The sequence below is a fragment of the Manacus vitellinus genome, unplaced genomic scaffold (genome assembly GCF_001715985.3).
Source record: "Manacus vitellinus isolate BGI_N305 unplaced genomic scaffold, ASM171598v3 scaffold_48_pilon, whole genome shotgun sequence".
In the NCBI taxonomy this organism is placed as follows: Eukaryota; Metazoa; Chordata; class Aves; order Passeriformes; family Pipridae; genus Manacus; species Manacus vitellinus.
In genome coordinates this window covers 2,632,405-2,656,972 of record NW_021940593.1, presented here as the reverse complement: position 1 = coordinate 2,656,972, position 24,568 = coordinate 2,632,405, and the positions used below count along the sequence as shown (strand labels likewise).

Genomic DNA, 24,568 nt, shown 5'->3' with positions numbered 1-24,568 from the left:
TTTCAGCCCTCTCTGCTCTGGCCAGCGCTTGATCTCAAGTGGGAGCTGCTTCCGTGTTTAACTGCAGGTTCATCTCTGTGCTTGCTGTCCCCAAGGATGGCTGTCACCTCTGTGCTCTGTCCCTGGGGCTGCTGCTGCATGGATGTGCCGTGCTGGTGGGGGAAGATTCCCCTGCCCCACAACTTGCACAGCACCCACAGAAAACACAGAGAGCTTCAGAGACGGGTCACTGTAGTGTCCTGTCAGCCTCAGGTTCTCACGAGCTGCCTGGGGGTTTCCTTGTGCCTGTCTGCTGTGTGCCATGTATATGATTTATGCTTGCCCCTCGGGTGGGATGTTTTAAGATCCACGTGTACGAATTTACTTCCAAAGTGGGACTTTGCTGAGGTTTTGTGGGACTGGTTTGGAAAAAGCTTTGGATGTGGTGCTCTGAACCCTGAGCGAGGATGTGGCGTTGTGTGTGCAGCTCCTTGGCACTGTTTTATTCTGGTGCCTCATCATGAGGAGCCTTGTGCTGTATTGAATGGGAAGCTGGGGAAATTTGGGAGGCAGAGATGCAGGCCCGTTTGCCAGCCTCTCTGCTTCCCGTGCTCCTGCAGTGGCTGTTCTGCAGCCACCCAGGTGGTTGAAGAGGTTTGAGGGCCTCTGCTTTGTCCTCCCAAATCCTGGTGCCTCTCCAGTGATTCTGGGTCAAGCTTCCCGTGCCGCTCTGCCAAATCATCTTAAATCCTTGGTGCTGACAGCTCGCTGCTGTGTCGCTCCCGGGTTGCAGCAGCTCTTCCTTACCCTCAGCATCTCCCTTTGGTGCTGGAGCAGCTCATCTCAGCTGGGGCTCCTCCTGTCCTGACCACGGAGGTCACCGTGGCTCATCCCCTCGCAGCAGAGGAGCCCTTGGAAAGTGGGAAAGAAAAAATGGAGCCCCCGCCCCAGGTTAATCCTGGTTTTGATTTGGCACTCGCCAGGAGGATGGTTGGGGCTGTGTGACCCCAGAAACAAAGCGTTGGTGTCCTGAGTGTCCCCTGGGGCACCGAGCCTGGTTTGGAGAGACAAGGTCACATCCATGGAGTGCTGGACTTGACACTGCCTTTGTTCTTTGACAGGAACCATGAAGCGTCGCGCTGCCGCCGGCAACTTGCTGCTCCTCCTCTTGCTCCTGGAGCTGGTCTGTCCGGGTAAGTCATCCTGATGTCTGTCCAGTGCTCTCTCCCTGCTCGGGGGCTCAGGTTTGCAAGGAACAAAGGTAATAATTGTTGTGTTTGTGGTCTCCTGATGGCTATGCAAAGCAGCATTGCTGGGGTGAAGGAGGGATGTGGCTGGTATGGGTAAGCAGATCTCTGCCTGCATCCCACAAAGTCCTGGGGACCTGCACATCATGCTCCTGCTTTTCTTGCAGTCATTAGTGACTGCACACCTGGCATCAGATGGCCCTTCCTGGGAGAGAGCAGGTGGGGCTGGAAAGAGCCTTGGAGGAGGATGGATGTTCTGGTGAACCCAGCAGTGGTAGTGCTCCTGGTGTATCTCAGTTGCGAGCCCTTGGCCAATTAAAGGTGTGGATTCACCAAGTCAAAGCTGGTGGTGGACCTGGCATCAGGTCAATTTATGTAAATAAACCCTGAAGAAACCTAGAGGGAGTGATCACAGGCAGGATGTAAAGCAGAAGCTTGTTAGCTGTTCAGCAGCAGAGGTGTTGCTGGCAGGGCTCTCTCTTTGCTTTCAGCAGCAGAATTGTTACCTGAACTGTGCTTTAATATATACTGGAGGGGAAACAACTCTTCTCCAAGCCGCAAAACCCCTTGTCTAATTCCAGATGGAGGGAAGACAGGGTTGTGGGTTGGCAGAGCCTCCACAGTCAGCTCTCTTCCCACTGTTTCTCTGGGTCTTCCCTGGCATGGGGGCTCCTGGCAGGGAGCTGGTGGGACAACAGCCTTTTGGTGTAAAAAATGTGCCTTTCAAGACAGGTTTTGGCATATCACAGGGTGCATAAGTACTGGAAATGTACAGCAAAGCTCCATGAAAATTGGGATTGTTACACAAATGGCCTAAAACCCCTGGGTGCTGGTGGGGGAGAGGGTGGCTGGGCAGGAGCTTGCCTGTGTGGCTCTTGCTGATAAACAATAGCGAGTGTGTGTCCATTTGATAGCACTGTGCCCTTTGGAATAAAGGCTTTTTTCCCCCTTTCTTCCCCTCCTGAAGCCTCAAGATGGCTTGCCCAGATTGGCAGCCTGATTAAGCAGTCAGTGGATGACATTAGCTGTGACTGACAGGCGCAGTCAATCTCCCTCTGGTGTCGTGTTGGATCAAGTGTAGCCTTGCTGGGTAACTGCCCTGTCACTCCTCTGGAAGGGGGGAAAATAAGTAAAAAAAGACAACACAGCGAGTCCTTTGGCCCCTGGAGAGATCACTTCCCACAAGTGTCCAGTGTGTCCCATTGGGGTGGTGGGTTTTGTCTGCCTGGTTGGGGGCTTGCTCCTTCGTTGCAATAACAAACTGCAAAGCCTTGAAGAGGCAGCACATGGAAACAGGGATTTGGAGGCTTATAGCAGAGCAGTGTTCCAGTCCTTCTCTCCTAAACCCTGCCCAGGGCTTGGTTGTCATCTCCTTGATAAGCAAGTGCTGGCACAACTCCTGTCCCTGGGACAGGGAGAATTGTGTGGATGCCCTGCCATGCTCCCTGGGGACTGCAGGTGATGGAGCTCCTCTTCCCAGGAGATTTACAAAGCTCCTGGCAAAGCCATGAGCTGGGGAAATGCACAAGTGCAGCCTGAGTGGGCTTGGAGTGTTGTTTGGAAGAGGCTGGTTTAGCTCTGGCTTGGCAGTGGGGTCTCCCTGCTCCTACGTGGCTACTGCTGCAGTCACTGGAGATGAGCAGAGACCTCCATCCTCTCAAGTTAGGAGGGACTAAGGGGTCCAGGACTGCCATGCTCTCACACCAGCAATGGTCAAGGATGTGAGTGCTGACTCTGGAGGGCAAAGCCAACAGCAGGTTTTATGGGGGTAACGTGGAGCAGGCATGGAAGACACACACCTGCAGGGAAGAAAATCCCCCAGAGCATCAAAACAGCATTGATTGTGATCCCTGGGAGCCTGCTGGCAGCTTGTGAAGGAGCAGAAAAGGGTTACAGGTGTGTGTGATGAAGTGATGGTTTTCTGCCAATGTGCAAAGAGCCATGTTAGAATCACAGAGGGATTTGGCTTGGAAGAGACCTTAAAGATTGTCAACCTCCAACCCCCCTGCCATGGGCAGGGACACCTTCCACTATCCCAGGTTGCTCCAAGCCCCATCCAGCATTGCCTGGACGCTTCCAGGGATGGAAGCATCTTCATGGCGGCCTCTGGACTAGCTCCAGCAGATCCACATCCTTCCTGTTCTGAGGGGACTCCTCCTTTTGTTGAGGGCTACAGGCATGGTACATCTCAGGGTGTAACTGGATGGTTGTGTAAGTCTACCAGAAGGAAAATCCAGCTGCTGATCCACTAGATGAAGCCACAGATGATGGTTGGATCACAGTGATGCCTTTGGGAAAGCACGAACTTGCTTTTAGGATACGTGGCATGTGGTCGTGATTCCCAAATTAAATTCTGCAAGAGGGCAGGTGTCAAGAAAGTCAACAGAACATTGATAGCTCTGGGTTGAATGTGAAAGGAAAACTCCTGGCCATCCTAAATTGAGCAGCAGGACACGTGTTGGGAGCCTTGTGTTTTGCAGAGCAGCTCAGTACCTTTCGGCAGCACCCAGGTTATGGGGGTAAGAGCTCGTGGCCACATCTGAGACAGGGAGAAGTCCCTGCAGGCATTCCATGGATGCAGCCCTTGGCAGTGGTCTGGGCTATGGGGGAGCTGGAAGTAGCCGTGGTTGGGATGTGAGTGTTGAGACTGGCCAGGGAGACAGGGCTGATGGGGCTGTGGCTTCAGCCACAGCATCCCTTTGCTATTTTGGGGGCCTGTCTTCCATTCATCATAGAACACATCTATCAACATGACCTATTTTTTTGTAGCATCCAAATGCTTCCTCTCCATCTCCTCCCATCACGCACTGCCCTTTGGAATTCTGGCAGTGTAGTGACAGCCCTGCTCTTTATCCTGGGATTTGCAGCCCAAAGCAGTGGCCTGCCTCCAGGCCCTCCTTCTGCATTTCCCAGCTCTCAGTTGCCACTCACTCTCCTCTCTTAACACACAGATCCTGCGTGCTGGGTGGTTTGGACACCTCCCAGCACCTGCTGCAGCTGGGTTTGGAAAGCACAATTCGTGTTTAGTTTTAGTGGTGATATTAAGAAATGTATTTTGAAATAGAGGGGTTTGCAGAAGTGAGTCCTTAGTGCTAAGGGCTGCTTGAGGTGTTTTAGCTTCATTTGCCCCCTTCAGAGCCTGCTGGCCCCAGCGTGGGCAGCCAGTGATGAGGGTGCTCCAGAGCCCCCAGAGATGCCCTTAGCTCTAAAATAACCCACTTTGTCAGGGTGCTTCTCATTTTCTTTCCAGATACTTAACTCCAGAGGCTGAGATTTAAATGTGCCTTTGCAACAGCACTGCTTCCAGTGCTTTCCCACTTCTCAAGGTGCTTAACCAACCTGGTGCCTCGGGAAAGAAGGCAGTGCTGACTGAAATCCTTGCCTTGTTATGGAGGGAGCCCTGGAGGAGCTTGGGCTGCTCCCCCATCCTGTGCCCATGTCCCCCCAAGCAGGTTTGTTTGGATGCACACCTGGGACCTGTGTTTCAAAGGTCTTAGGAGCATCTCCCTCTATTGGGAGCTTGGGCAGGCAAAGGAGATGCTGGTCTCGTCCTTGTTTCTGAAAGTGGGATGCCGAGCACACTCAGACAAACCTTCTTGGAAAATCGTTGTGTTTCTCTCCCTGCCTCCTTTTTCCCTGCATCCCTCGAACAGTAGATCTTTCCTGGTTGACTCTTTCCCTGGCTCAGGCTACAGCTGTTGCTCTCCTACGTGCTCTGCACTTGACTCTGTCACCTAATGAGGCTGCGGTCCGGGGGCAGGCTCGGAGCTTCCAGCTCCATAAAAAGGGAGTGGAAAGAAGTGAGCCTGGTTATTAAAGGTGAAAGGAGGCAATTAGAGGGAAGGGCGACTGGGTGATGGGAGAGGGAAGGTGCAGGGGGTTTGCTGGGGTTGCTGATGAGGCGAAAGGCTCTCGAAGGCATTAATCAGGCAGTAAAACAGTAATGGATGTTCCCAGTCCCTGAGCTGTCGGCTTCCCCCTTCCCCTCTGCCTCCACCCTGCAGAGGAAAATACCCAAACCAGAAAGGCCTGTAGAGGGAAGTGACTCCCCAGCTAGCTTCAATGGGGGACCTCATGGTGCTTTCTGTCCTCCTGCTATCCCCTATCTCAGGGTTACCCCACACCATCACAAGCCTGGTCCCCCGTGTGCATTCCCGAGCCTTTCCCAGCTGTGCTGGCCCATGCCAGGGAAATAACTCCTTGCTTTTGTCCTCTCCCCAGGTCAGGGCAATCGGCTGCCATACTTCATCAACTACTTCTTTGACACCTACCTACTGATCAATGAGGACACACCTGTGGGTAAGTAGGATGCGCCCATGGGCAGGGGGGTGTCTGCTGCTGCCTTCCCCCCCCCTCAAATGGAAAAGCATTGAAGGAATGCTTTTGTTTTGATTGGCAGATGTAGCTTTTCTTTCTTTCTTTAGCTGGGGATTGGTTTTTAGTAAATGCAGAAATCGACCCGGTCACTCTCGGCGCCTTTCCAGGCTCTCAGTCCATTAAACTTGTGGTCTTCAATCAGGGCTCGTGACTGGCTTCTAATGTGGGAGGAATCGATTGGGAGCGGAGGGCATCTGGGATGGAGGCCGTGGAGGCCCCTTCTCACATCTGCTGCTGCCTCCAGCTGTGCAGCCTGAGCAGCACCCTCCCAAAAAAGGGCTCTTGCTGCACCCACGTCATCCCCAGAGCTACTGAGGGTTGGATGATATGGGAGAGGTCCCCTCTAGTGACCTCTCAGCTCAACCAGGGCTTTCAGCTGAGCCTTCTGTCCCTTCTTGGGGTCCCCTTGGTTGCATATTTGCAGCCCATGGTGTCCTGCTGAGTGGGATTTAGGGTGGCGTCAGAGCAAGCAGGCAAGACATGGAGTCTTGGTAGCATGTTTGGATAGGTGGTGGAGGCTCCTGGGTGGTAGCTCTGCACAGAGATGCATCCTCAGGAGAAGTCCTGGAAAGGGAGAAGGAGGGAGAACTGGTTGGGAACAGCTTAATTGAAGCACTTCCTCTTGGAAGACCTTGTTCTCCAGGTACTTGAGCTTGAAATGCCTTTCAGGAATTGGACTGAACTTCTATTTTGTCAGAAAATAGGGGAAGATTTCTGACAGTCTGCTTTCCAGTGAGACCTTGTGCAAGTCAAATTGCTTTTGGAATTACTTTGGGGGTTGAAATTTATTTTTTTTTTAACTTTGTGTTACACTGTGTATATATATATATATATATATTTATATAACTGACTCTTAAGAATATTGGCACCCTGAAATTTTGTTTCCAGATGCACTGGAGAGAAATGTCAGCCTGGAAAGTGTTGACAAGCAGTGTTTCTTTGTGTCCTGCTGTGGGTGGGTGTTCTCTGAGTTCAGACTTATTAACTTTTAAAAAAAAATAGGTATTGTCTGGAAACACTTTTCTTGGATCCTGAGTGTGAGTAGCAGAACAGTATGTGGCGCCGGTTCCCTAAAAAAAAAAGGTGCCTCCTTTTTCGAGGTCTGCTCAAGTGCCCATCCCCGTGATGTCCCTCCCCACAGCATCCCCAGGCTCAGCCCTGCCTCACACGAGACCCAGCAGCTCCCTGCTTGCTGCCTGCTATGCCGAAAGGGATCTTAAGCAACAATTAAGAGATCATTCCCCCTCTAATCACTTACAAGAGTAAATTAGTCTTGTCAGGAGCTATTAAGACAGAGAGCTCGGAATTCATTAGGCGAGATTGGGCTGAGGGAGCTGCTGGTGCTGCCGCCGGTCCAGGCTGATTAATTTCTCCCAAAACATCATCAATGCCCATCTGTTTCATTTAGGTCTGGGGAGAGCAATTTTCAGGTGGACTGACCCTCTAGTCAGTTATTTCACCCAGAAGTAATGGGAACACACACACAGGTGTGGAGGGAGTCGGAGACGTGAGCTCCAGGAAGGCAGAGGTGCTGGGCAGGGAATTGCAGGAGATGGGGGGAGATGCCTGGAGAGAAGGATGAGGAGGAGGGCTGATGACTGGTTGGGCTGTGGAGGCATGGGCTGGAGGAGGTCCTGAGAGAGCCCAGGCCAGCTGCCAGCAGCTGTGTGGCCGTGTGTTCTGCACAGAAAGCGGGAGTACCGGGTTAACAGCCCTTGGAGGAAGAGTTTGAAGGAGAGGGACTGTCCATCTTTATCGTGCTGCTCATTACCTTAAGCAAAATCATTCCAAGGGCCATTTCTTTTAATCCCAAACCCTTTGGAGGGCTGTGGATAAGGGAGAGTGGTGTGGCTCTGGATGCCAGGTGAGTTGCTGGAGGGCCCTGGCGAGGTGTGATGTGAGCTGGGAGGGCGTTGCTGCTGCTGGGGTTACCTGCAGCCCTGCATTTGTCAGAAGGTGGGCATGGGCAGGCAGCACTCTGGGCTTCTCTTGGTTGGGGTCCCTCCTGCTGCCAAAGGAACGTCCTCTTAGCATAATGTAATGACTGCAGTCTAATTGCCCAGCAAATGGATTTGCTGTGAGCAGGACAGGAATGGGAAAATGAAGATGATCCATCATGTCAGGTCTGTAACTAGCCTTATAACCACCTAGCTTGGATTCACCCGAGTTTCTCTGAAAGCTTTCATGCCTCAACGCCTTGCAAAATGCATGACAAAAGAGGCCATTCAGACGAGTGCAATTCCACTTTCCCTTCATCCTAGCGATAACATTTTAGCATGACTGGAATAATGTTGTCTTAAAAGAGTGGGAAACACTTTAACCATTGCACTTGAGGTGATAACATGCACTTGGCCTTGCTCTTGGGCCATGTCATGTCAGGGACACAGTCACTTGGGTGGGCTGGGGACAATGTGTCCCTCCTGCTCGTCAGACCTTGGTAACACATGCCTTGCTTAAAACCAGGAGTAAATCTGAATCTTAGGCCAGGTTGGATGGGGCTGTGAGCACCTGTGGGAGGTGTCTCTGTTTATGTCAGGGGACTGGAAAGAGATGATCTTTCAGGTCTCTTCCAACCTAAACCATTCTGTGATTCTGTGAAGGACCGGTGTCCTCTGTAAAGGCTGAGCAGTGGATGACATGGGGAAACCCACTGGGATGAGCATCCCCTGGGCAATGTGTGTGTGAAAAGATGCTGGTGAAGCTGCTGACAGCACTGGGGACAGCTGACAGGTGGGAGGGCTGGGCTCTCCTGGGACTTCTCCAAGGCTGCTGCTTGATTCCCTGAGTTATTCCTGGACAGCAGAGAGCACAACTGAGGCTCTCGGCTCACTGGGATGCTCTCCTGAGGGCCACTGGGATGCCTCCAGTGACTGGTGGGATGCTCAGCCCTGGGTCCCCCAAAGTTGGCTGCCTCAGCATCTCGTCCCGTGTGTGAACCCGTGGCAGAGCAGGGCTGAGGAGAACCCCCAGCTCAGCAAGTCCCACAGTCAGGGCTCTGAGAGCGACAGCCTCGAGGGGTGCTGGCTCAGCACAGTGTGCAGTGACCGGGGCTGTGTTTGCTGCTCAGAGCCTCCTTTTCCTTCCCTTTGGCTCCGTGCCCCTCCCAGGAGGCACGGGTTGTGCCCTCCATCCCCTGGGCTCCCCGTGCTCGGAAAGCAAGGCGGATGGATGGCTGACAGGGAATTTCAGGGGTCGCTCCTGCCCCCTTTTTGCTATGTGCAGTTTTTGCTGAGCTGAGAAACACCGTGGCTCTGGGTATTTCTCCACTAAATTAGGAAGGGCAGAGCTGAACCTTGCTCTTTTTAAGCCCTACTTCAAAATGGGTTGTAGTGGATGTTTCCCATGAAGTTGTGTCCTGGTGTTTCACAGGTTGTGGCTCTCATTGTGCCTCTGAGGCTGTTGCAGCCTAAGAGGAGCCAGGGATAGTGGAGTAGCACTGAGGTGTAGATGTACTTTGTTGGCTGGTGGTGATTAAAGGGTGTAGGTTGGCGTGTGACACCTCGTGCCTGCTGGGATGGAGAGTTATTTCACAAGAAAACTGAAGAGGAACATGGTATTTAGCAGGCAGGGTTCTGGCTGGTGACTCTTCACGTGGATCTGAGGCAGCACATCCCTCTGATATTTGTGGGTGACTTGACTTGATTCTCCATCCTAGGCGAGGACCAGTCTTCTCTTCTCCAGGCAGGGAAGGCTGCCATCCTCCACACACAGTATCTGCCATTTCCAAAGCAATCCTCTCTTCCAGCACATCCTTTTGCTGCAGTGCTCTGGTCCTGGACAGCCAGATGCTTTGGCACTCAGGGATGGTCCCCGGGGGTGCTGGGCCACTCAAGCTGCTGCTGAAGATATGGTTATCTGTGTGGTATTGAGCACGGGCTAAACCTGTTTGATCCCACAGCTGTAGGCATCTGTAGGCTCCTCCATGGCACTTGCCTAATGCACCACGGGAAGGAAAAAGGAAAAAAAAAAAAGCTGGCTCTCTGGTCTCTGCATCCTTCTGGGCTGATTAAATCGTTTCAGAGCTCAGATATCCATGCATGAGGCTTGGGGGCCATCTGTTGGGGACAGCTTTTGATGGACTGGTTATCTGAACACAGCACAGCCACGGGACCCTTCTCCCTTAAGTGTCTCCTGGCCTCCCCCCCCAACTCTTGCAGGGATATGCTGCTGTTGCTGGAGAGGGAGAGCTGTTGCTGCTCTTGTGTCCTTCTTGCTCAAAATTAAGTACTAAAGCTAAAAAGAGAAAAATTAATGTCGGTGCACCACAGGGTTAAAAGTCACAGTGGCAGGACCAGAAAGTACCCTGGGCATGCTGTTAATGAGGTGCTAATTGGGTAGCAAGGAGGTGGGGCTCAGAGAATGGCTTTAAAGCTTGGGGTTAACGCCTCCAGGAGTAAAGCAGCACGGGGCACATCGGGAACATGAGGCAAGAGCCTCTGTGAACAGTACAAGGTAGGCTGGCTTTTGGCAAAATTTGGCACGTTGGAAGGTGCTTTTGGAAAACGTGGTGGCCCCTGGTAGTAGAGTGGATGGAGAGCTTGGAAAAGCCTCCTTGACTGTAAGAAATGTGTATTAAAGCAGTGGCTGTGCCCTCTTCACACCGGTGCTGCCGGGAGCTCCCTTCCCATGGCTTCAGACTTGGCTGAATCTGTGGACTGGGGCCTCTGTGCCTTTGTTTGGTCTAATTAAAGACAGCCCCTGCCTTCCCTTTAGAGGTGCTCTGTCCAAGGTCACTGTGCAGTGGATTAGACTTCCCTCCAGCCTCACCAGCTCCAGCCAGGTGTCACTGCCCTCCCCACAGCCAGGGCTGCGCTCAGCTGGTAGCAGGAAAACCATCCCTGTGTTTTGTGTATGTGTGTTAGTTTGCTGGAACAGCTCCAGAAATGCTCCACAGGAAAGATCATGCCCTATCAGGAAGGCAAGGTGGGAATGTGAAGTGGGAGGAAGGTGAGAGCTGAAAACCAGGAGACCTTTTCCCACCCCAGCGACACCGATGTTGAGATTGGTCGAGATCTGTTTGTTGAGGGTTTTTCTTCTAGTCTGCAAAGCTGATTTTCAGCCAGACCAGCGTTCAGGTATAGTTGATGGTGGGATTACTACAAGATAGGGAGGACTTATAAAAGTCAAGATGGTGCAAGGAGAAGGACTTGGGGGTGCTGGTGGGCGAGAGCTGCACATGCCCCAGCTGTGTGTGCTGGCACTCAGAACCCCCCTGCCCTGGGCTGATCCCACAGCAGGGGCAGCAGGGCAGAGGGGGATTCTGCCCCTCTGCCCCTCAGGTGAGACCTCTCCCCCCTGCAGAGCTGCCTCCAGCCCTGGGGAACAGCACAGCAAGGACATGGAGCTGCTGGAGCCAGTCCAGAGGAGGCTTTGGAGATGCTCTGAGGGCTGGAGCCCCTCTGGTCTGGAGTCAGGCTGGGAGAGCTGAGGGTGTTCAGCTGGAGGACAGAAGACTCCTTCCAGTGCCTGAAGAGGCTCCAAGAGAGCGGGAAAGGGACTTGGGACAAGGGTCTGGAGTGACAGGACAAGGTGAAATGGCTTAAAGCTGGCAGAGGGCAGGGTTAGATGGGATATTAGGAGAAAATTCTTTACCCAGCAGGTGGTGAGGCCCTGGCACAGGGTGCCCAGGGAGGTGGTGGATGCCCTATGCCTGGAAGTGTCCAAGGCCAGGTTGGACAGGGCTTGGAGCAACCTGGGCTAGTGAAAGGTGTCCCTGCCCATGGCAGTGGACTTGGAATTAGATCATCTCGAAGGTCCCTTCCAACCCCAGCCATTCTGTGAAGTGGGCAAGGGAGGCTGTCCTTCCCTTTGCTCTGATGTTGCCTTGGATCAGCTCCAGCTGATGCTGAAACCACGGTGCTGCAGATAAATAATCCCCAGCAGGGAGGGCAAGCACAGAGCAAAAGTGGGCAAGTGCATGGTGGGAGTGGGTCTGTGGCTGGTTACAGAGTTTGGGGACTGACAAGGGAGTGAGGTGTTCATAATGGCAAAAGCCCCACAGAGCTGTTTATCTGACAGAGAGAAGGTGAGCTGGCGAGCACAGGGAGACCCTAAACCCCTTGGTTTTCCTGCTGGGTGGGCTGGTGGTGGTGGTGTGGCAGGTCCTTGTTCATCACCCCTGTGGGGTGTGTGCCTGTGTGCAGCTGACAGAATTGATTTGGCCTTTTACAAAGGATCATTACAGAGGAATACACCAGGCTGTGGCCACGGGAGAGACTGCGTATTTTTGAATAGGAAACCTGCCTCACAAGCTTTATTCTGGATATCACCGAGGTTCCCCTTCAGAAAGGGAGGCTGTGGGCATGTCACCTTATCACCTTTGCCTTGAGTATACACGGAAAGTGATGTTATCACTCAATGGCTGTTTACTGCTTAAAACTGAATTTTCAGGATTCTCCAGTGCTCTGTGAAGGAGCAGCCTTGTTTCTAAGTGTGGTAACAACCCTGATGGACAGCAATATTTGAGGAGAACTTAAGAAGGGCTTCTCAGCTTTCCGAACTCAAACCTTGTTTTCCATCGCTTGTCGTTAGAAGGCCCGTTGATGAAATTACTTGTTGAGCTGCAGAAAGTACAGCGTCCTTAATGAAAACTTAAGGCTAGAAAATCAGTTATTCCTAACATCGGGAAACTCAAGGAAAAAAAAAAAAAAGGCCCCACTCCCACCCAAACCCTTAACCCTGCGTCATTAAATTAATCACTTCATCAATCACTTAAACCTTCCTATCTGCTTTGCTAATAGGCAATAACGTTAATGCTTATGTTTAAGAAGGGGGAGAGAGAGAGAGGGAGAAGGAAGAAAGTGTATTTGCAATATGGATTCATTAACATGCCAGGGTAACCTTGCTTCTGGCAACTGCCTCGTCAGGCCAGCTAAAGGTTTGATCTCGCCACCTTTTGAGCCCTTGCACGGGGTCTCAGCTCTTTCCAAAGACACAGAGAAAGATGTGTGAGTTTGGTAATGAGGTCTGGGGTGATTTTTTTATGTCTGAGATGACTTTAGCAGCACTAATTATCTGCACAGCGTTGTCTGTAGGAGCTTCATTTGGGGGCTGGCTTCTTCTTGGCTGTGCCCCATTCCTTGTTACTCTGGAATGCCTGGGCTTGGATGTCGATACTGTCCTAGCTCAGTGAAATTGTGTTTTTCCTGGCTGATTGGAGGCATTAGCACAGGTGACAAACCTGGTATAGAGCAGGAATAACAATGTGAGACAATCATAGGAAAGCAAAAAGCACAGGGTAGGGGGAAAAGTATCTATGTATGGATATGTGTGTATTTATTCAAGTTAGGAGACTCTATATATGTATCTTTGTGGAGGTATTAATCTTTTAAGGGAATATATTGTGAACCAAGAGTATTTCCCTGTACTGTAGGGAAATACTTGCATTTCCATACACTCATAATTTTTATTTTTGGTGGAGAAGTTGAGCTGTGACTTCACTTTGAATCTGTCAATGGGCTCTCGTTAAAAAAAAAGCTCTGCTTGTGATAAACAGTGATAAATATGCTTGTCAGAAACTTGATACATTTGGGTTGTGTGAGCTTAAAACAAGAAGGAAAAAATCCCCCAACACTCCATTACCCCCAACCTCTGTGTTTGCACTCAGCATGTTCATCCCACGTATCTGCAATCTGGATCTGCTCCACCACCCTCTGGCTAATTTCCTTCACTGAGGAGCAAAGCAAGAGGATGTGAGGGGAGGCAGGGCCATTCCCATGCCTTCCCCAGCGCTCAGGAGGAGCCCGTGCCAGGCTGGAGGGGAGCGATGGAGCGTCACACGCCACACTCTGCCCTCGATGTGCTTTGCCGCCCAGCCCGGGGCTGGGTGAGGTGGCAGGTGTGTTGGGTGACAGGTGCTGGGATGGATGGTTTGAAGATGGGCTGGCATCCAACTGCTTGCACAGTTCACAGTTTATCCCTGGAATGCTGTGGAGGCACACAGCCAGCTCCCGAGGCAGCCGGGTGAGGTGGTGAGAGGGCTGGAGCACCTCTGCTCTGGAGCCAGGCTGGGAGAACGGGGGGTGTTCAGCCTGGAGAAGAGAAGGCTCTGGGGAGACCTTGGAGCCCCTTCCAGTGCCTAAAGGGGCTCCAAGAGAGCTGGAGAGGGACTGGAGTGACAGGATGAGGGGGAATGGCTTAAAGCTGGCAGAGGGCAATGTTAGATGGGCTACTGGGAAGAAATTCTCCCCTGTGAGGGTGGGGAGGCCCTGGCACAGGTTGCCCAGAGATCTAGATAGATAAATACCTGAGTGTTCAAGGCAGGTTTGGAAGGGGGGTTTGGAGCATGGCAGGAGGTTGGAACAAGATGATCTTCAAGCTCTCTTTCAATCCAAACCATTCCGTGATTCTATCATACCCTCAATGGCTCTTTTTAGACAGTTTTTTAGACTCGTACAAAATTAACCTTTTAGATAAAGGTTAACATAATAGGTCACTGTGGAAACCCTTGTCTTTAAGAAATAAAAAATTCAGACTATTCATCATCACCACCACTTGGCAGTTGTTGCCACCTGGTGTAAAAAAAGCCAAAAATCCCAAAGAAAAAACAACAACAAAGAAGGGTAAAAAATGTCCAGCTTCTTTTCACCTGCGTCAAGATCATCTGAGAAATTAAAACGTGAAAATTCACTTAGCGGGTCCCCATTATGGCAAACCACCACATTCCAGTATCAAAATCAGCAGGTAGAAGAGAGAGAGCCCTTCTGGAAATGCACATAGGTGCCGTGGCGCTGGGATTGTGGCGCTCCTGCTGTTGGGAAGCGCCTGGCTGGAAACCTGCCCTTATCCCCCTGAGCATCCTCTGCTTGGGGCCAGGGTGGTGGGAGATGTTGCTGTGTTGACTGTGCGGGGTCACCTCTAGGCAAACTTGTTTTATGACGTTTCCCATGATTTTGGGGACCGTGGGTCACCTCAGTGTTGTGGCACCAATCCATCCCCTCCCCATCTCCCGGCTTTTAAACCGGTTCATCTCCAACCTGTGCTAATGCACCTTTTCTGCCTTTTAGTGGCTTAATGTGCTTGATTGGCAGGGGGAGTTAATAAATTGGTTCCTCCTGTCAAACTGCTCCAGTACATTGATGGCTTTTGAATTAACCACTCGGGGGTGGGGGGGAATAAAGCCGGAGCCAGCGTTGTTGGACAGCGCAATGCAAACATCTGCTCCGCTTGCAGGGTGGTCAGAGCCGTGAATAAGCTCCGTGCACTCCCTCTCCTAAAGATTTATTAATATTGCTCAGTACGCGAGGGGGAAAGATTTCAAACACTTGACATTTAATGGTTAGTAACTCAATTTTATTCCATTCATCTGCATGGGTTTGTCAGGTGCCTGCTCCGCCGAGGCTCTGGGATTGTATCACGGAGGTTGTCTCGCTGCCTGCGTGCAATTAGGGGGGTGATTCGGTGCCTGAGTGCGGAGAAACCTCTTTCTTTTTCCTTTCTAATTGATTATTAGCTTTAAGGTGAGAGCTGGTGTTATGGAATGTAATATCCTCTCATAAGCAGTGATGCAATGGTGTTCCTTGCTCCGCTGTGTTGGTTTCAAGCAGTTAATTTGAAAATAAGAGGGGGGGGAAAAGATTTTAAAATGTAGAAAGTCCAAGGGAGACCTAATTTTGGGTGTGGGGAGGAGCGAGGAGCATCCTCCCAGGCAGAGATTGATGGTTGTTCCTGATGATTTTGGGAAATAGAGGGGAAGAAATAAGATATGGCAGAAGACTGTAAAATAAGTAACAGCACTGCGGAAAACCTTGACTCTGGAAAACGCACCTTTTCCCACATGACAGCAGTGTCAAATTAAACCCATCCTGCCGGATAAAACAACATTCCCTCACAGAGGAGCACGGATGTCCAACTGGGTGCAGTGGGGTGGTAAGGCAAGAAGCGAAGGGACCACACAGAAGGCACCATCCTGCCTCCGCATCTCTCCCACCAACCCTGAAGCAGCTTTTCCAGGGGCACAGAGGGCGGGGAAAAAAGCATCTCCCTGGATTTGCAAGCTCTTCTTTCTCTTGGAAAAATCGTTGCAGTGCCATCAGGTGCGGAGTGGGCAGGGACAGTTTGCAGGGAGCAGAAGCCACTGCCCATGTACCTCGTACTTTGGTGGGATGGAGGAAATAGTCATAATTAATTAAGGCTCTGTGTTGGAGAGGGCAAGGGGAAGAAAAATTCCAGGCTGATATCATCACGCTGAAACAGGGTGATCTCATGGAGCCATAAAAATTGGCAGGATCCTCCAAGTTTACGCAGTGCTGGCAGCAGAGTGAGCCTCACCAGCGCTGAGATGCTCTGCAGCCGGCTTTTGGCAGATACAGGTAGAAAAGGTGTCTCCTAGGAGAGAGGGGAGGCTCCTGCCTCCCCAGATTTTAAGCCAGGAGCTTGATTTTGCATTCCAGGTTGTAAGCTGGAAGTGTATTTCTTTTATTTTGCTTTGCACGCTGCTTGTTTCACACCTTGACAAAGAAGAGACAACATCCTGTTGCAGAGCAGGCTTGCAAGGTGTGGAGGGAGAGCATTTAAAATGCAATTTGCTGATTTCCTTCCTTTTTTGTTGTTGTTAAAGAAATCTGTGTTCTTTCAGTTTCACTCAAGAACACTCTGTTGGCTCTGGGAGTTGCTGGAGTGAGTGATTCAGTAGCTGCCCGTGGCATTTCATGTCCCTATTCCCAGTGTTTTAACCTTTGCTTTATTGTGGCCCTTGGTTCTGGGGAGCAGCTTTGGGATCCTGCTTGGTGAGGGATGTGGGCTTTCTTTTCTGCCTTGCTTCTGCTGGGTCTTACTTCCATCCCATGGCACAGAGCCTCGTATCTTATGCTGTGCAGAAGGAAACCCTGTGAGGGGCTTGTATGGGATGTGTGTGGCAGAGTCTTGAATGCAATTAATATCCTGGAGAATAATTTCCTGCTCTCGGCCCTTGACTGTTTTTTTAACCTTTTCCTTTATGGCTAAATTAAAAATACTGATCCTTCAGGCAGTACAGGGCAGTGCTGGGGCTGACACAGCCAGAGATCTCTTCATTACAGACATCAAGGGAGGGTTTCTTTCTTCAAAAGTTTCTCCTCTTCCAGTGCCTTTTCCATAAGGGACAGATTTTGCTGGTTGTGTCTTTATACTCAGCAGTGAGTGCCTGGCTTTTCTGGCTTCAGCTTCCTAAACAGAAGCAGCAGAGTGGGAGAGAAGGCTCAAGGGTTCACAGAGAGCGGGTTAGTTCATATTGAAAGCCAAAATTGCTGTGCTTGGTGGGCATCCTGCTGTAAAATCAACTGGAATCTGTTGGAGAAGTTAATTTCTAGTGGTGGTATTCCCCCTCCCTATCCCTCAGAAATTTAAGCTCCCCCCAGGGACCAGCAATACTGCAGATGGTTTGGGCTTGCCCCTTGTGTATCCTGCATCCTGAATCCAGTGGCATCATCCAGGCGAGCAGAGGGACAGTTTTCGGTGTGATGTTGATCCCAGAAAAGAAGGAATGGTTTTGTGTCCTGGATCTGCGTTCAGCCTCTTTTGAACAAGATGGAACATCAATATTCAGGTGCCCTGGTTGGAGGGTGCTGTGGGGTGGTGACAAGGGGTGGCTGGGGGACCTGCTTCACCAGGCATAGGCTCATCCCTGTTATCCGTGAAACCCACTGCCTCGTGCAAGTGGAAGTGGCCCCAGGTGGTTGGATAATGGCATCCTTAATTGTGCTCTGAACGAGATTAACTTCTTATCTGGCAGTTTGACATCTTTATTGTTATTAATGTGTGAATAATAGAGTGTGGTGGGTTTTTATGCATCACTTTGCTAGCAAATGTTTTCCTTTTGTTTAGTGGTGTCTGTTACTTTGCCACCTTCGGATTCCCAGGCTCCAAGGGCAGAGATCCCTGAGGTCAGGGAATGCTGCTTGTATTTCTGTCCTTATTAAAGGGTAATTGCCATTGCATTGCTCCTCTTCCCCTTGACTTCTTCTTTTGAACTGTGAGTAGAGGTGGTGGCAAGCAACTCCTCTGGTGAGTCTGGAGCTTTTCGTGACAGTGGGAGGGGTAATGGAATGGGACACAGGGCCTAGGGACCATCTAAGGCCAATTGGAAGGAGCACTGTCTGTGGGCAGGGAAGGATGGCTGGCACTGCTCCAGAGACAGATTATTATAGCCCTAAAAAATTTTAGGGCTATAAACCTATACCCTATATGGGTATAGGTTTGCACCATTTCCCATTGCCTGGACAAAAGGGAGAAAATGATCAAAAATGTTGTTGCCTTACAGTGGGGAAAAAAGGGTTGGTCATGGGAAATGGCTGCTGCTGGGGATGAGGAGGTTTGGGATGCAGCTGAGAATGAGAGGACTTGAGATGAGGTTTGGGATGCTGGGATGCAGCCAGGGATGAGTGCAGGTGCCCAAGGGGATGCAGCCAGGGATGAGTGCAGGTGCCCAAGGGGCTGAGGGTGCTGTGGCAGAGGCTAGAGCTGTGTCCCAGAGCAGTAGGGAAGGGGAAAGGAGCTGTGGAGGGTGGGAGGTGGCTGCAGTCTGTCAACTCCACAAAAAGTAGTTCCTGTGATGTAACTTGCTATTAAATGGGATAACAAGGTCAATAATGCCTTTGCCTGGGAGAGCTTCAGCCAACACTTCTATCAAAACCAATATTAATTTTCACTAATTAGGAGCTGCAGCTAATGAGTGTCACAGCTAATTTACCTCATCCATAACGAGGGAGAGGAGGGGGTCAGGCACCTGGGATCAGAGCCTACAAATCTGCCTCCTCTCTGCTCCCCCCTGCTCTCTCTGCCCAACATGCTTTTGTCACCTGGGTGGCTTCTGTCTGTGGGGACGCGGGGATGTGTGTGTGTGTGTGGTCCCCCCTGCCTTCCTTGGGGTGTGGGAATGCTTTGGGAAGGCAGGGAAGGAACAGGTGTTGGCTGCTCCAGCCTGAAAGCGATGGAGTGACTGATCAGGTGAGGCAGAGAGCAGTCGGCATCCTGACGTGGCCCAGCTGGCAGGGTGGGCTGGTGCCAAGGGGGAGGTGGGCAGGAGACCCACTGGCTGCTTGGAAGAGCATGGGGGAGCTGCTGGAGCTCAGCCCAGAGAAAAGAAAGAGCTTGGAAGGATGTGCAAGGAAAATTTTGGAAAAGAAAAGGATGCCTGTTGTCCTGAAGGGGAAGTTGTACCTAGCGCAGGTTCGCTCTTGAAACTCTCAAATTAATTTCGAAAGCCTTTAATGTACCTTTTATCCCTTTTCTCTTCTATGCCTTTTATCCACACAAGCCAGCCTGGAAAGCACCCTGAGCACCAAATGATGAAGTAGTTAGTCTGTCACTATTCACACAGTCTTCTGACTCACTTAGGGAGTCTCTCTCTCTGATGTATCATTGCTGTGGGTCTTTGATTTCGTGACGAGTGTTGCAAACATTTGTGGGATGAATTTTTGTAAGCAGGTACCTTGGAGCTTTGCAGATTGTTTTCCTGCACAGGTTGCAGGCAGGAGCATTCCGTGGATCTTGCCAGCAGTACTGATTTGGAATTATCTCTGTCTAGCCTGTAAAGTTGATCTGACGGCTCAGGCAAGGGAAGAAAGGGTACAGCGATCATCGTATCCCTCTGAAACATCTTTATAGTCTATGCTTTCTAAACAAGCTGGAGCCTAAGAATTATCCACAGGGATTATTGCTTTTAAATAAGAATACACTGGAGAAATTTGTGGTCTGCTGTCAGAGAGCTCATTGTTCGGGATAGCTAAAATTGACTGAATAAATGATCATCAGTTTTATTCGCGTTGCCCTGACTATAAACCTCAGGAGTCTTCCTTGTCGGAATTGATCTGTTCTGCTGGCAAAGCAAGCAAGCAGCACGTGCACCATCAGCCCATCCTAACACACGTTGTAGGAGAACAGAAGGGCTGTTGCCTTGTCCAAGGCATCTTTCGTAACAGACACCCTCCTGTTCGGGGTGTCTGAGGCCTTGAGAAAAGGGTTTGGCTTTTAGGTGTGTCCAGAGAAACTTGCCTAGCAAAGTGATGTGCAGGGAAGAGCCTCTCTTGGAAACCATCTCACCCAGAGCATCCTTTAGGAGCATCCCTTGAGGCTCAGGTGGGAATTGCTTGTGGTCCTGGCTCTCATCCATATGAATGATGGGCTTTGCCTCTGGCAGCCCACTGAGTTGTTTTTGCTGCCAGTCCATATCCAGCTGCCCAGCTAGTCCTGGCTTGGGCTGTTTTATTTGATTTTTTTTGAGCTGTTGATCTGTGAAATTGCCACTCAGTCTGTGGCAGCTCCTGGCAGGTGTTTTGCCTCTACCTGCTCCAAAACTTGCTGTACCTACAAATGCCTGGGCTTCTTATTCCTCACCAGCTCCTCCCACATCTGTCGTCAGTTGTTGGGGCATTTGTTCCACTGATTCCACTGTTTTGAGCAAAAAGACACAGTTTGCTGGTGTGTTCTCAACACCAGAGGCACATTTGGGTAATCTTAGGGGGCATATCCCATCCTAAAGCAGTTATGCAGTGTGGCTGTGCTGCCTTTGGATGGCAAATTCGTGGCATTTTGTTAAAGTGCTGGGTGAAGTTGTGTTTCCCAGGTTTTACCCTGATTTTGGTGGCACCTGTTGGCTGTTGGAGCTGCAGTACCAGCCATGATACAGAACTAATAGTGTGGTGCTGACAGTGAAATACAGGCAAACAGCAGCATGCCTGAACTGCGGGATGGTGTTTGTGCACAGGGAGATGTCACCTCATGCATCAAACGTCTCGTGGCAATGGATCCTTGAACAGGAAGGGCTGGAAGGAGATTGTTTTACAACCCTCTCACCTTTGCTCTACGTGCACAGGTGGGACTTGTGCTGGGTTGGATGGTGGGCTTTGGCTGTGTCTCTGTATCTTTACCCAGTATGCTGAGGATGTGGGATATGTGAGGAGTTCAGGGTGGGGGGCTCTCACACCTGCAGGGGGTTTTCCTCCCCAGTGAGAAGCTGTAGGCAGGGCTCTGCTGGCATAACATGGTTTCCCACTGAGCAGATGGGATCTGTGGGACTGCCTGAGCAGCTTGAGGCCGGGCATGGTATCTGGTGGCTGTCCCCCTCCCCTGCCCTCCCTTGTGCCCTTTGCTGGGGCCCAAGGTGGCTGAGAAAGTTTCTTTGAGCTTATTGCCCGGGAAGAGCGACCTTCAGGCAGAGTTCCTGGGGGGGAAAAAAGCTTCCCCAACCGTGACAGATTTGACTATAAATCTCCAGATTAATACCCAGGTTCCCAAGGTCTGTCATCCTGCGTGCAGGGGAGGCACGTGAGCTGCTCAAAACCAACGCGCCGACTCATCAGTCATTTCGCGGGCGTGTCAGGGGCTGAGGCTGCGGGAAGCCTGGGGGCACGATCCTGAGGGGTTACAACATCCTCAGCTGAGAGCATGCACAGGCATCCCAAAGCTTGAGAAGCCTGGGATTATGTCGTGGGCAAGAGATGGGAGAGAAGGAGGTGGTTTGCACAACCGCTTAAAAATACCTGGGGTGAGGAGGCGCAGGTCTGGAGCCTGGAAGTGTCATCTCTGGGGAATGGCTGAGACCCCCAGTGTCTCTTTTTTCACGGAATATGCTGAGTTGGAAGGGACCCACAAGTCTCATCCAGTCCAACTCCTGGCCCTGCACAGGACCCCCCCCAAGAGTCACACCATATCTCTGAGAGTATCATCCACACACTCCCTTGAGCTCTGTCAACCTCAGTGCTGTGCCCACTGCCCTGGGGAGCCTCTTCAGTGCCCAGCTACCCTCTGGGGGAAGAACCTTGTTCTAATATCCAACCCAAACCTGCCCTGACACAACCTCAGGCCATTCCCTCAGGTCCTGACATTTCTTCTTCTTCTTCTTTTTTTATTTTTTTTTTTTTTTGGTTATGGAAAGAGTCAAACTGGTTTTAAAATAGATTTTCCATGGTTATCTCTTATTGGAACAGGTATTAAGTTAGTTATGAATTTCTTACACTTTCAGACCTAGGAAAATCCTTCCCTTATTCCTTTTACATTCACTCTTGGTTGATAAGGTTTATTAGCACTCTTTAATAACCACAGATATAATCTCAGCCCAAATTTGAAGAATTTATGGGAGCTACCTAGGCCAGGGTGCTCTCTGTATCCTGTCAAGGACAAGGGCTAGGATAAAGGATAACCAAAGAAGAAAGAGAAGAAGAATGGCTGTGTTATAATGGAAAGGGAGAAAAGAGGTGCATTTCTTGCATGCCTCTGTGGCGTGGTTGGAGTGGTGGATTGAGTTTATTTTGAGGGGTTTTTTTAGGTTTTCAGCTGTGTCTTGTGCAGTGGAGATTTCCAGCCTCTGGGACCGTGTCCCCAGGGCTGCAGGATTGCTCATCCTCTCAGATCTGATGCACTGAGACTCAATCACGGGGATCCATGAGGTCCTTCTGCAGAGCCGAGGGGCCAAATGTCTGGCTGTGGACAGGAGTTTTCTGAGATGCTGTGAAGGGGCTGGATTTGCATAAGTTGGAGGCTGGTGCTCCAAAGGGGCTGGGGAAAAAAAAAGTACCCCTCAGGGCAGAGGGGTCTCTGATGTTTACAAGTAGCAAGGAGATGCTGAATTTGGTGGTCAATACCCATTTCTCCCTCAATCAGGGCTTCAGGGGAAAGAGAAGCTTTGAAAATCTTTACCCTGAGCAATTGAAAGAAAAAAGCCTGAAACTGTTACTTATTGGATCACTTTTCTCTTCACAAATTTCCACTTTTAGAACAGTCTGTGAAACCTCAGTGATTGCTTTCTTTTTGCCTTCAAACAACCCAGCAGCTGGGATTTCACATGGAGTTTTGTTTTCAGTTTGGATTGTAAAGTTTTATTTGGTTTTACATGTGACTAAGGGAGGTTTTTTTGAGCACTGGCTGATCTGGACACCAGGTGAGGGGTTTGTGGGCTCAGCCACCCCTTGCAGCTCTGACCCAGCTTGCAGAAAGGTCACTTGTCACAGGTCACCTTGGCCACGGGGAATCATAAAATCCTGGAATGGTTTGGGCTAGAAGGGACCTTGAAGACTATCTCATTCCAACCCCCCTCTGCCACAGTCAGGGACACCTTCCACTAGCCCAGGTTGCTCCAAGCCCCCTCCAACCTGGCCTTGGACATTTCCAGGAATGGGGCAGCCACAGCTTCTCTGGGCAACCTGTGCCAGGGCTCCCCACCCTCACAGGGAAGGATTTCTTCCTAACCTTTGTCAGTTTAAAGCCATTCCTCTTTGTCCTGTCTAGTAGAAGACCAGAACTGTTCCTGTAGCAGGTTTGTTATTTCAGACATGTCACAGGTACTGTATAACCTACGGTTGTACACTGTCAAGGAGGAGTCTGGGCTTGTTGCATGCCCAAGGGATAACATCAGTCTTGGAAAGAGCCCTTCACTGCTTCCTTTTTCACCCTGTTTCTCTTGCTGCTGTGCTGAAATTCCTGCAGCAAGTGTTTCCTGGGGTTTTGAGACAAAAGGCAGCTGGGCAGGTAGGATCCTGAATCAGGAGCCCCGTGGATTCTTGCAAGGTGCTGCGGAAGTGACTGAGAGATGTTTTTGCTGGTGTTTGGCATGAAGTCAGTTAATTCTGGTGTTCAACTCTCTTCTTGTTCCCTTTGTGACAACTTCTGGGCACACTGGTTTGTGGTTTTCTGAGGAAATTCAGGCAGGCTGGATGCTGTGTGTTTGTGTGAGGATTTGTTTTTGTGCAGGTGCTTCCGCAGACCCTTGGAAAGCTCTTTCTGGAGGTAGTTTACATTCCATCAAGATGCAAAGGCATTCCCACCTGACCACAGTGACCATTTACATGGTGTGAGCAGTCAGTTGCCAACACTCAGAGCGACAGTTGCAGGAGCATTTATGAGAAATCCTTTGCCTGAAATATGTTTTTAATAAACCATTCACCGAATATATTCAAATAACAAATAAATTCCTGCAAATCCGAGTCTATTTGCAGACAACTCGCAAATGAGAAAGGCTAAATTAATTGAATGCTTTAGTCACTGGGGATAATGGTCCAGCTGTAACAGAACTCTCCAGATGTTTGTTTGCAGAAGAGTGTGCTTTCATAGGAAAAGAAAAACACTCGTGGGTATATTAACTCAGAAACAAGTTTACAGCTGTGTGCTTGCACGCTCTGCCTTTGCACTCCCACCAGCCACTGCGGAGCTCTGTTCCAAGGTTTCCTTTTGCAATAAACAGCCTCTTTATTTCTTGCTCATTGTCCTCTTGGCCATGCTTAGGCATCTGTGACGTCCAAAGTGAGGCAATGGCCCTGTGAAAGCCTCCCAAGCTTCAACAGTTACCACCCTCACTGTGCTCCAGGGTGTACCACGTGTTCAAGTACAGCTGGACCGCTGCTGTTTCCAGTTCAGGCTGCTGTGGCTTGGCTTTTCCCTTTGATTTGGGTGGGTTTGCTGCACAGGACCGTAGATTGGGAGAACAAGGCACTGTGTGTGGAGCTTGCAGGGATGAGTTGAAGAGCTTTGGTCGCTGGATCTGGTTTAATTTCATCTGAGGACTGGAGCTTTGCCCAACTCCTACCAGAGAAGCTAGGCTTTATCAGTATATTGGAGTCATCAGCCCAGTGAGCTTCATCCGTTTCCCTCGGTCTTGTTTCTGTTGTTAAACAGCCCAAGCTAGTTTTGAAGCCCCGTAGCCGAAGTGCCCCATTACTCACAGGAGAGAGGACAATGGAACGTGGGGCCGCTCTTAAATGTCTCTCCACGTTGGTGTCATTAATAACAGCAACACTGGCACCACTTGCTCCTAAATAGCCTCATTTATCAACAAGCAATTTACTGTGGTGACGCAGATAAGCTCGTGCCTCAGATACCCAGGCATCACCTGCCAAGTCTCTCCCCACCTCCTCTTTGGCATTTGAGAGGGAGGAAGAGGGAGGCATGGTAGGAAATGCTCCATCCACGTTGTGACAGTCGTTGCCGGCCCCAAGGAGTTGGGTTGTGCTTTGAGTCTGGGACCGATGGATGAAGGGCTTGATGAGTTGCACGTG

At 50.6% G+C, this 24,568-nt stretch overlaps 1 protein-coding gene across 1 annotated transcript in view; it reads left to right on the top strand.

The window, feature by feature from the left end:
- The first annotated feature begins 1,105 nt into the window (after positions 1-1,105).
- Positions 1,106-24,568, top strand: part of CDH23 (cadherin related 23) — a 183,804-nt gene continuing 160,341 nt past the window's right edge. The window contains exons 1-2 of the mRNA XM_029962592.1: positions 1,106-1,172; positions 5,448-5,525. Of these exons, the coding sequence (XP_029818452.1) occupies positions 1,106-1,172; positions 5,448-5,525 (145 nt within the window). The remainder of the gene's footprint in view (positions 1,173-5,447; positions 5,526-24,568) is intronic.